Source organism: Pinus tabuliformis, chromosome 7 (assembly GCF_031772625.1).
Source record: "Pinus tabuliformis cultivar Carrire ecotype Pingquan chromosome 7, CPIR1, whole genome shotgun sequence".
NCBI classification, from domain to species: Eukaryota; Viridiplantae; Streptophyta; class Pinopsida; order Pinales; family Pinaceae; genus Pinus; species Pinus tabuliformis.
Genome location: NC_142293.1, coordinates 1,937,589,227 through 1,937,599,580, shown reverse-complemented (window position 1 = coordinate 1,937,599,580; position 10,354 = coordinate 1,937,589,227). Strand labels below are relative to the sequence as shown.

The window sequence follows — 10,354 nt, the reverse complement described above, 5'->3', positions numbered from 1 at the left end:
ATTCAACAAGAACTAAAGAAGAATATAGATATGGGGATTTGTTAAATATTTCAATGGGAAAGGACAAATATAACATGGAGGAAATGTCAAATAATAAACCAAACCAATCATCAGAAAGGAATATAACCTGCCACACATCTGTTGCTGAGTATCATAACAGCTCTAATGAACTCAATGTTGATGAAACTCAAATTTCCTTTATAGTAAAAAGCAATCAGCTACAGAAAGGTATTTTGGTTCCTCCATCTTCTGAATTAGTTCTAATACATTCAATAATCCCGACAAAAGCTAGAAAAAACTTCAATGAGCAATGCTCTTTATATGTTTCTCCCAATACAAAATTATCATTCCCTGCTCAATAAAGGTAGTGAAACGATCCCTAAGCCTGTGAATGCATTGGACCGCTGATAAGTACAATTCTTAACTTTAGAGAAGTATGAGTGAAAATTGTGACATGAGTGAGAAAGGATTTTGCTCTTCTGGAATTGGAAACTATAAATCTTACCCAATATACTATATCTTCTTCAAGTTCTTGAAGTTTTTTGGGTTGTTAGTTGTCAAGTCTCTATATGGCACAAGGTTACCACAGTGTCCTCTGTGTACCCAAGAATTCCTTTCAATTTTCCCTCAGATTCCTCCCTATAAAATGAAACGTACCATATATAGTTAAAATGAAATACACAACCTCGAAACTTATTCCTGACAGAGATTGTATATATCCTCATCCCTTCCTCTTCTTAGGGGGTAACTGAGACTACTTAATGGCCGCCTTGATCTCGTCATAAGTGGCAGACTTCTCAAGTCTAATAGTCAAATCAACAACTGAAACATCTGGTGTGGGTACTCGGAAGGCCATTCCAGTCAACTTTCCATTGAGAGCTGGTAGAACCTTGCCAACAGCCTTCAAAAATACAATCACAATTAGTAGCTGTGAGAACATAAAAGGCGATGCTGGTGGGGATTCATATTAACAAAATTCTACTGCTCCTGTACTGCTAGGAATAATGTTAAAACCAGCTCCTCTTCCAACTCGCCAGTCCTTGTTTGATGCTCCATCAACTGTCTTCTGTGTTGTTGTTTACATACATAAACATAAGTCAATGCAGCTTGCAAATGCCTTGTATCAATAAAATTCAAGGGCATAATACTAGTTCATAGTAAGTGTACCTGTGATGGAATGGAAAATTGTCATGAGACCTTCAACAATGCCAAACTTGTCATTGATTACCTGCCAGAGAAAACAGAGTGTTTTTGTTCTCTTTTAACATATAGTTCCTCCCCAGCAATATGTAATTTTTCTCATATAAAGACACCTATACAATGAAAACTGTGATAATTTAGTAAAAATATCATTGCAAACCTTAGCCAAGGGAGCCAAGCAGTTAGTAGTACAGCTTGCATTTGAAACAATGTTCAAATCAGATTTGTATTGGTGCTCATTAACCCCAACAACAAACATAGGTGCATCCTTGCTTGGAGCTGAGATAACAACTTTTTTAGCACCTGCCTATTAGAAATCAACAAAAAAAAAAATTATTATATGGAGTTCAAATTGTAATTTCCATTGTTGCACTTTATACCGTTTGAAATTTACAAAATTAGATATGTTAATAGCCTTTCAAATATTTTTGCATGCACCACAAAAAAAATCATAGAATAGATTGTTCTCCAAAGAAATAGAAAACAAACATGTTATTTTTTAATCACCTTGTCAATTTCTAATAGTCACAACTATGGAGCAATTTTAAGGTAACCTTTCATGAGGTGACTGCTCAATTTGAAAGAAGTTTCAACTTAGAATAGGGTTGGTTATGTCGATATCAGTCAATAGTGTCAATTTTATAAATTGAGAAAGAGCCAAAGCAGACATGCTATTGCCAAATCTCCTTGCTCATGTAGGGAGGGAGCGGTATTACATGTGACAACTCCTTAGTTACCTGAGCCTCAAATATCATTTATCAACTTTTAGGTACATTTTATTTTTAATTAGTAGCATGTTGGATAAACTTTGAGGGAAAAAATCAATTAATTGAATTGTGGAATGGTAATATTCAAACCTTCAAGTGAGCAGTTGTTTTCTCTTTGTCGGTGAAGACCCCTGTGGATTCAACCACATACTCTGTGCCGACCTCGCCCCATGGTATTTTGTCAAGATTTCTAAAGTTTTCAAACCAAAATGTGAACGGTTGGAAAAATGGGAACAAATAGACAATGTCAGCACTTACACTCTGTTCATGCCTAAGCTCAAGCAATAATTGACCTAAGAAACTCTCATTGATCTCCATAAACAAGTGTTTTACCTGAAACCGAATACAGCAACAGATTTTTCTCCAAAGAGTAAAGTTTTTGAGTCTTTGACCTTGACTTCATGATGCTTCCACTGTCTGTGGACACTATCATACTTGAACATATAATTATGAAAAATAACAGAGGCATAGAAATTACTGCAGAGATCTTGAGTGGGCAAAATATGGTAGAAGAAAGCTATCAAACGAGTTAATAAAATATTCCTGTTTCAGTTTGTCCGTAAAACATAAATGCTGTTGGGAATAAATCGAAGAACAAAAAATGTAAAACGAAGAACATTCTTCAAGTAGACGATCCAAAATTCATCAGGAGAATGATCTGCAAATATGCCTGAATTTCAATGAAGAATTCCTCTTAGATAGATAAATAAGGAAGAAGAGAAAACTTGCTCATTTAAGTTTTGGGTCAGGTTTGTAGACGACACTAGTGTAAATTGGCCTCATGGTGATATAGAACTTAAAAACTTTTTGAACCACCTCAACAGCATATCTAAAGACATAAAGTTTACAATGGAAACCGAAGAAAATAACTGCATCCCTTTCCTTGACATTCTCCTCATTAGAAACAATGATGGCTCCATAGGCCATAAAGTTTTCAGAAAGAAAGCTCACACGGACAACTACCTCCATGCTGATTCACATCACCACCCAGCGCAAAAGACCGGGGTACTGCAAACACTCTTCACTAGAGCTTGTAGAATCTCAGATGACAACCACGCTGATGAAGAAATTGCTTACCTGAAAAGAACTTTTGCCAGCTTAGGATACAATAGTAAGAGCATCCTCAAAGCCATTAAAAAGGCAAAATCTGGAAACAATATAAACAAAACAAAAGACCCCTCAACTTCTAATGCATACCTTCCATACATTCAAGGTATCACTGACAAAATTGCCAAAATTCTCAGGAAAAAAGACATCAAAACTTCATTCAAACCCTTGTCAACTATCAAGCAAGGTATGAAGTCTGTTAAAGACAGCCAGGATCAACTTCAGCAGAAAGGAGTTTATATCATAAACTGCTCTTGTGGAAAACATTATATAGGGGAAACTGGCAGGTCTGTAAGAATAAGACTCAAAGAGCATAGCGCTGATATCCGTAAAGAAAGAACTCGCTCTTCAGCTCTTGCTGAGCATGTAGGTAAAACAAACCATCACATATGCCTTGAAGAAACCAGAATCGTTGCCAGAGAAGAACACCATTTCAAGCGTAAAATTCGTGAAGCAATTGAAATCATAAAACATCCTGGTAACCTTAATAGGGATGGGGGATGGGACATTAGTAAAAACTGGAACTGCCTGCTTAAAAATAAAAATAAATCTAATTCTCAACAATAAAACTTTAAAAGGAAATCTTATTAATTAATAAAGCATATAAATCTAAGTTAAAAATTAACAATACATGAATCTGAGTATATATAAAATAAAAAATAGAGCTCATAAATAAACCTAATTCTTATCAATAAAAATTTAAAGAGAAATATAACTAATCAGTTTAACAATTGAAATCCACATAAAACTAATACATTAATTTAAAAAGAATAAAAAATAATACATTTAAAAATAATACAATTAAAATTAATACATTAAAAATAATACATTATTATTAATTGAATCAAAAATAATACATTTAAAAATAATACTTTTAAAATTAATACATTAAAAATAATACATTAAAAATTTTAAAAATAATACATATAAAATTAATGCATTAAGAATACATTAAAAATAATACAATAATACATTTAATATTAATACATTAAAGAATTACATTAAAAATAAAAATAATATATTGAAAATTAATACATTAAAAATTGAATCAATAATAATACAATTAAAAATAATGCATTTAAAATTAATACATTAAAAATAATACATTATAAAAAAAATAAAAAAATAAAAAAAATTTAAAAATAATACATTTGAAATTAATGCATTAAAATACATTAAAAATAATACATTTAAAAATAATACATTTAATATTAATACATTAAAAATAATACTTTAAAATTTTATTATTAATTGAATCAAAAATAATACATTTAAAAATAATACATTTAAAATTAATACATAAAAAAATAATACATTAAAAAATTTAAAAATAATACATTTAAAATTAATGCATTAAAAATACATTATAAATAATACAATTAAAAATAATACATTTAATATTAATACATTAAAGAATAAAAACTAATACATTTAAAAATAAAAATAATATATTTAAAATTAATACATTAAAAATTTTAGGCTAGGTTTTTAGGGTTAATTGAATTATTAAAATAATAAATAAAATATTAGTTTACTAATATAATCTCTAGGTCGGCCTAAAAAAACCCTAAACGATCAACCTTATCCTTATTTATCTCAGATCTTTTTCTCTCTTCTCTGTACATCAAAGTCCTGATGATGAGCCTTGCTCTAGGCTCGAAACGTCGACAAAAAGAAAATGATGAATACTGTGGATTATCCGAATACAATCTCTCAAAAACCTCTCCACAGAAACCTGCAATCCAAAATAATGTATATATTATACAAGCGGACTTTGCCAAAGAATAATGTATCATTATGCAAACGAACTCAAATATTCTTGAAATATGCCGTATATAATGATCGAGCAGGATTTGAAATTTCTACATTTAGGAAAGCCATGGATGAAATTTCCCCCAGAGATTTGATGGAGCCCGTTTCAGAGGTATGATGGAGCCCGTTTCAGAGGTATTTCAGGGCGGCATGGGAGCTCGTTCCACATCTTTATAAAATATCTTCTCCTCATTTTTATATTTATCCCTGCCTTTATATTTCTTTTCCACACCTGAATTCCTATCATGTTTCCTTGTTACAAAGAACATAATAATAAGCACAGCTACAATGACAGTTAACAGCCCTGCCACTGCAATACCAGCAATCCTCCCACTAGTTAAATATTTGCTTTTTCTTTCATCGTGGGAACTCTTTCCTGATGATGAATTATGCCCAGGGCTTCTTGGGGATGATGGAGAAATAGAAGAAGGTGGTGGAGGGGCAGGAGATGTGTCAAACCGGTTGCCACCATACCTGTCAATATAGGGATGATGAAAGTTAAGAACCCTTGTGCCCAGGTTATCCAAAATCTAGAAATGACAAAGATCAAGATGCATAACAAGCAAGGTGATCAAATATTTTTGAAATTTGCACGAGTTATCCAAAATGTTGCATATCCTTACTTGAAGTTTGTAATTGTCAACAATTTTGGAGGAATCCATCCAGTAAAAAGGTTGTTCTCTATATTTCTGTTGAAATACAGTAACAACATTTTATGAATAAAATTGGCATTGCCACCAATCCAAAAGAAATGCTTCTTGAGTGCTATCTTTTATCAGTTTCTGTAAATTAATCTACACCTTCCAAAAATTTTACCACAGCTAAAAAAATTCGAGCATTGCATTTCTGGAAATGAACAGATATAGTCATTGAAAAGAGAATTACAAGTCTGTCAAATGCAGATCTGCTAGATTATTAACAGTTCCACTTAACATATTATTCTGCAAATGCCTGCAAGCAAACCTAAAATATTTTAGAATTTTTCAATAACAACCCCTACTCAAGTAAAAGAAAGCTTATTGTCATTTAAGCTTTGTATATGCCAAGAAAAATGTATGTAACTTATAGAGAAGAAAGACTTGTCAAATCGCTCATGGGGGCAGGGAGTGGACCACTAAAATTGTTAGAAGAGAAATCTCTGCAAAAGCAAAGATCGATTGAAAATATTCTAAAGCTCATACTAATTATAACAAAATATGAATTGATACAGTTTTCAAACGGAAGTTAAGAAACACTCAAAAGATCAAATGAAAATACTTACAAATTAACTAAACCTGTAAGACCCAGAAAAATGTCTGGAATTGCACCCGTTGATTGATTATTATTGACAATCCTGCAAGGATTGTAAGTATTTGCATTAGTTGTATTGCATTTCTACAACTTTTGATGAAAAAAACCAAAATACAATTTGCCATTACTTACAAATCAGAGAGTAATGTTAAAGTTGATAAAGAATATGGAAGGCTTCCAGTCAATTGATTACCAGAAAGCAACCTGCCAATTGCAAAAATCATTGGCCTTATTGTGCACTAGCCACCTTTTATTGTATATTGCATCATCATATACTATAAAATCTAATAAAAGAACTCCCTATTGCCTAAATTCTACAAAGCATGTTCCCGAAGCATTGCCAAAACATCTAATAATTGCCTACAAGCCTACAGGCGTTGTAAGTGAGGTGGAAGTTGAAAAGGAACAACATCTCCAATATGATTATTGGTAAGATCCCTGCATTATGTCACAATAGTGGCTGTCAACTTTGCAATCTAGTACAAACTCATCTGTTGCTTTTTTTAACAGGCATTCCTTCCCTGTTAGTTTCAAGGAAAGGATTGCACAGTAAATCATTGAACTAATTTGAAGGTTTCATCTTGCTACTTACAGAGTTATTAAAGTTGTGAAGTTTACCAATGAATAACCCAGTTGTCCTCCAATATTTAAACCAGGAAGAACACTGATTATCCAGTGTCAATCTCAGTACAAAGTCCATAAAAAGCAAGGCAGAAGTTGACTCAATTCAAAATTTTAATCTCAAGCATGTCACATCCAAGGAGAGTGCCTTTGATCAGGTCCGTACAGAAGGGAAGCCTCTGTGTCAAAAGACTGTAATTGCAGGAATTTCAACTGATAGAAAAGCCTAGTAACTGAAACATTTGGTTCAACATTTAGTCATTCTATGTTTCTTCAATAACATAAAACACTGGAGCATGGCAGATGACTCACAATGCTCACACCTTTTTAGAAAATTGATTGAAGGGGATTTGGCTTACTTATTTGTTTTATATTTCATTGTATATTTAGCAAATTAAAACATAAATTATGGACTAAACAGGAACATGCCCAGGGACAGAAAATTCTTAGAAAATGGTTGTCGGCATTCTAATCCAAAGAATTGGAAAGAATCCCCAAACTTGTCAACTTTAAATGTTGCAAGCATGCCAAATTCATTGTCTATCTTCAGTGCTTCAGAAATGTCTCAAATATCAGCTCTAGATCTTCTTCCAGTTACTTATGGTGATTCGATAGATTCTGATGAGAATAATGATGAAGGTCAAGCAACTAAAATAGATGCTCTTTCTGGACTTCCTATTAGTGTCTAGATCTTCTTCCAGTTACTTATAGTGATTCATTAGATTCTGATGAGAATAATGATGAAGGTCAAGAAACTAAAACAAATGTTCTTTCCGGACTTCCTATTAGTGTGAGAACACGTGAAAATTGTCAGGAACTTTATGGCATTCCATATGCCACTAGAAGTGATGTTTGTGTCCAAAGCCTGCCAGAAGGTCAAAAAAATTTGTCCACGTTAACTGCAAAAATAAAGATAGAATAAACTCACGATGACCCTATTCAACAAGAACTAAAGAAGAATATAGATATGGGGATTTGTTAAATATTTCAATGGGAAAGGACAAATATAACATGGCGGAAATGTCAAATAATAAACCAAACCAATCATCAGAAAGGAATATAACCTGCCACACATCCGTTGCTGAGTATCATAACAGCTCTAATGAACTCAATGTAGATGAAACTCAAATTTCCTTTATAGTAAAAAGCAATCAGCTACAGAAAGTTATTTTGGTTCCTCCATCTTCTGAATTAGTTCTAATACATTCAATAATCCTGACAAAAGTTTGAAAAAAATTCAATGAGCAATGCTCTTTATATGTTTCTCCCAATACAAAATTATCATTCCCTGTTCAACAAAGGTAGTGAAACGATCCCTAAGCCTGTGAATGCATTGGACCGCTGATAAGTACAATTCTTAACTTTAGAGAAGTATGAGTGAAAATTGTGACATGAGTGAGAAAGGATTTTGCTCTTCTGGAATTGGAAACAATAAATCTTACCCAATATACTATATCTTCTTCAAGTTCTTGAAGTTTTTTGGGTTGTTAGTTGTCAAGTCTCTATATGGCACAAGGTTACCACAGCGTCCTCTGTGTAACCAAGAATTCCTTTCAATTTTCCCTCAGATCCCTCCCTATAAAATGAAATGCACCATATATAGTTAAAATGAAATACACAACCTCGAAACTTATTCCTGACAGAGATTGTATATATCCTCATCCCTTCCTCTTCTTAGGGGGTAACTGAGACTACTTACTTAATGGCCCCTTGATCTCGTCATAAGTGGCAGACTTCTCAAGTCTAATATTCAAATCAACAACTGAAACATCCGGTGTGGGTACTCAGAAGGCCTCAACTTTCCATTGAGAGCTGGTAGAACCTTGCCAACAGCCTTCAAAAATACAATCACAATTAGTAGCTGTGAGAACATAAAAGGCGATGCTGGTGGGGATTCATATTAACAAAATTTTGCTGCTCCTGTACTGCTAGGAATAATGTTAAAACCAGCTCCTCTGCCACCTCGCCAGTCCTTGTTTGATGGTCCATCAATTGTCTTCTGTGTTGTTGTTTACATACAGAAACATAAGTCAATGCAGCTTGCAAACGCCTTGTATCAATAAAATTCAAGGGCATAATACTAGTTCATAGTAAGTGTACCTGTGATGGAATGGACAGTTGTCATGAGACCTTCAACAATGCCAAACTTGTCATTGATTACCTGCCAGAGAAAACAGAGTGTTTTTGTTCTCTTTTAACATATAGTTCCTCCCCAGCAATATGTAATTTTTCTCATATAAAGACACCTATACAATGAAAACTATGATAATTTAGTAAAAATATCATTGCAAACCTTAGCCAAGGGAGCCAAGTAGTTAGTAGTGCAACTTGCATTTGAAACAATGTTCAAATCAGATTTGTATTGGTGCTCATTAACCCCAACAACAAAAATAGGTGCATCCTTGCTTGGAGCTGATATAACAACATTTTTAGAACTTGCCTATTAGAAATCAACCAAAAAAAATTATTATATGGAGTTCAAATTGTAATTTCCATTGTTGCACTTTATACCGTTTGAAATTTACAAAATTAGATATGTTAATAGCCTTTCAAATATTTTTGCATGCACCACAAAAAAAATCATAGAATAGATTGTTCTCCAAAGAAACTGAAAACAAACATGTTATTTTTTAATCACCTCGTCAATTTCGAATAGTCACAACTATGGAGCAATTTTAAGGTAACCTTTCATGAGGTGACTGCTCAATTTGAAAGAAGTTTCAACTTAGAATAGGGTTGGTTATGCCGATATCAGTCAACAGTGTCAATTTTATAAATTGAGAAAGAGCCAAAGCGGACATGCTATTGCCAAATCTCCTTGCTCATGTAGGGAGGGAGCGGTATTACATGTGACAACTCCTTAGTTACCTGCGCCTCAAATATCATTTATCAACTTTTAGGTACATTGTATTTTTAATTAGTAGCATGTCGAATAAACTTTGAAGGAAAAAATCAATTATAATTGAATTGTGGAATGGTAATATTCAAACCTTCAAGTGAGCAGTTGTTTTCTCTTTGTCGGTGAAGACACCTGTGGATTCAACCACATACTCTGCGCCGACCTCGCCCCATGGTATTTCGTCAAGATTTCTACAGTTTTCAAACCAAAATGTGAACAGTTGGACAAATGGGAACAAATAGACAATGTCAGCACTTACACTCTGTTCATGCCTAAGCTCAAGCAATAATTGACCTAAGAAACTCTCATTGATCTCCATAAACAAGTGTTTTACCTGAAACCGAATACAGCAACAGATTTTTCTCCAAAGAGTAAAGTTTTCGAGTCTTTGACCTTGACTTCATGATGCTTCCACTGTCCGTGGACACTATCATACTTGAACATATAATTCTGAAAAATAACAGAGGCACAGAAATTACTGCAGAGATCTTGAGTGGGCAAAATATGGTAGAAGAAAGCTATCAAACGAGTAAATAAAATCCTCCTATTTCAGTTTGTCCGTAAAACATAAATGTTGTTGGGAATAAATCGAAGAACAAAAAATGTAAAACGAAGAACAATCTTCAGGTAGACGATCCAAAATTCATCAGGAGAATGA

General features: G+C 33.3%; 3 protein-coding genes across 4 annotated transcripts; all 3 read right to left on the bottom strand.

Annotated features, from left to right (window-relative positions):
• Positions 1-505: 505 nt before the first annotated feature.
• On the bottom strand, positions 506-2,936 carry LOC149256233 (glyceraldehyde-3-phosphate dehydrogenase, cytosolic-like). Its single transcript, XM_089455274.1, has 8 exons — positions 2,816-2,936; positions 2,301-2,484; positions 2,058-2,157; positions 1,361-1,507; positions 1,168-1,228; positions 983-1,074; positions 759-901; positions 506-639 (listed from the first exon to the last, which is right to left on the bottom strand). Exons 1-8 carry the CDS (start codon positions 2,934-2,936, stop codon positions 558-560), a joined length of 930 nt encoding a protein of 309 aa, XP_089311400.1. The 3' UTR covers positions 506-557.
• A 1,717-nt stretch (positions 2,937-4,653) lies between these two features.
• Positions 4,654-9,661, bottom strand: LOC149256232 (protein STRUBBELIG-RECEPTOR FAMILY 6-like). 2 transcript variants are annotated; one of them, XM_089460702.1, is made up of 12 exons: positions 9,436-9,661; positions 9,091-9,209; positions 8,898-8,958; positions 8,497-8,796; positions 8,240-8,373; positions 7,862-8,012; positions 6,549-7,662; positions 6,309-6,380; positions 6,148-6,219; positions 5,772-5,837; positions 5,510-5,575; positions 4,848-5,360 (listed from the first exon to the last, which is right to left on the bottom strand). In XM_089460702.1, the coding sequence occupies exons 10-12, from the start codon at positions 5,819-5,821 to the stop codon at positions 5,027-5,029; spliced, it is 450 nt and encodes a 149-aa protein (XP_089316828.1). In that variant the 5' UTR covers positions 5,822-5,837; positions 6,148-6,219; positions 6,309-6,380; positions 6,549-7,662; positions 7,862-8,012; positions 8,240-8,373; positions 8,497-8,796; positions 8,898-8,958; positions 9,091-9,209; positions 9,436-9,661; the 3' UTR covers positions 4,848-5,026. The 2 variants fall into 2 exon arrangements, 1 of the variants encoding a protein (XP_089316828.1); XR_016267271.1 differs by lacking the exons at positions 6,549-7,662; positions 7,862-8,012 and adding an exon at positions 4,654-4,809 and having other exon boundaries at positions 4,941-5,360.
• On the bottom strand, positions 8,878-10,140 carry LOC149256231 (glyceraldehyde-3-phosphate dehydrogenase, cytosolic-like). Its single transcript, XM_089455273.1, has 4 exons — positions 10,031-10,140; positions 9,788-9,887; positions 9,091-9,237; positions 8,878-8,958 (listed from the first exon to the last, which is right to left on the bottom strand). Exons 1-4 carry the CDS (start codon positions 10,138-10,140, stop codon positions 8,878-8,880), a joined length of 438 nt encoding a protein of 145 aa, XP_089311399.1.
• Between the last annotated feature and the right edge of the window lie 214 nt (positions 10,141-10,354).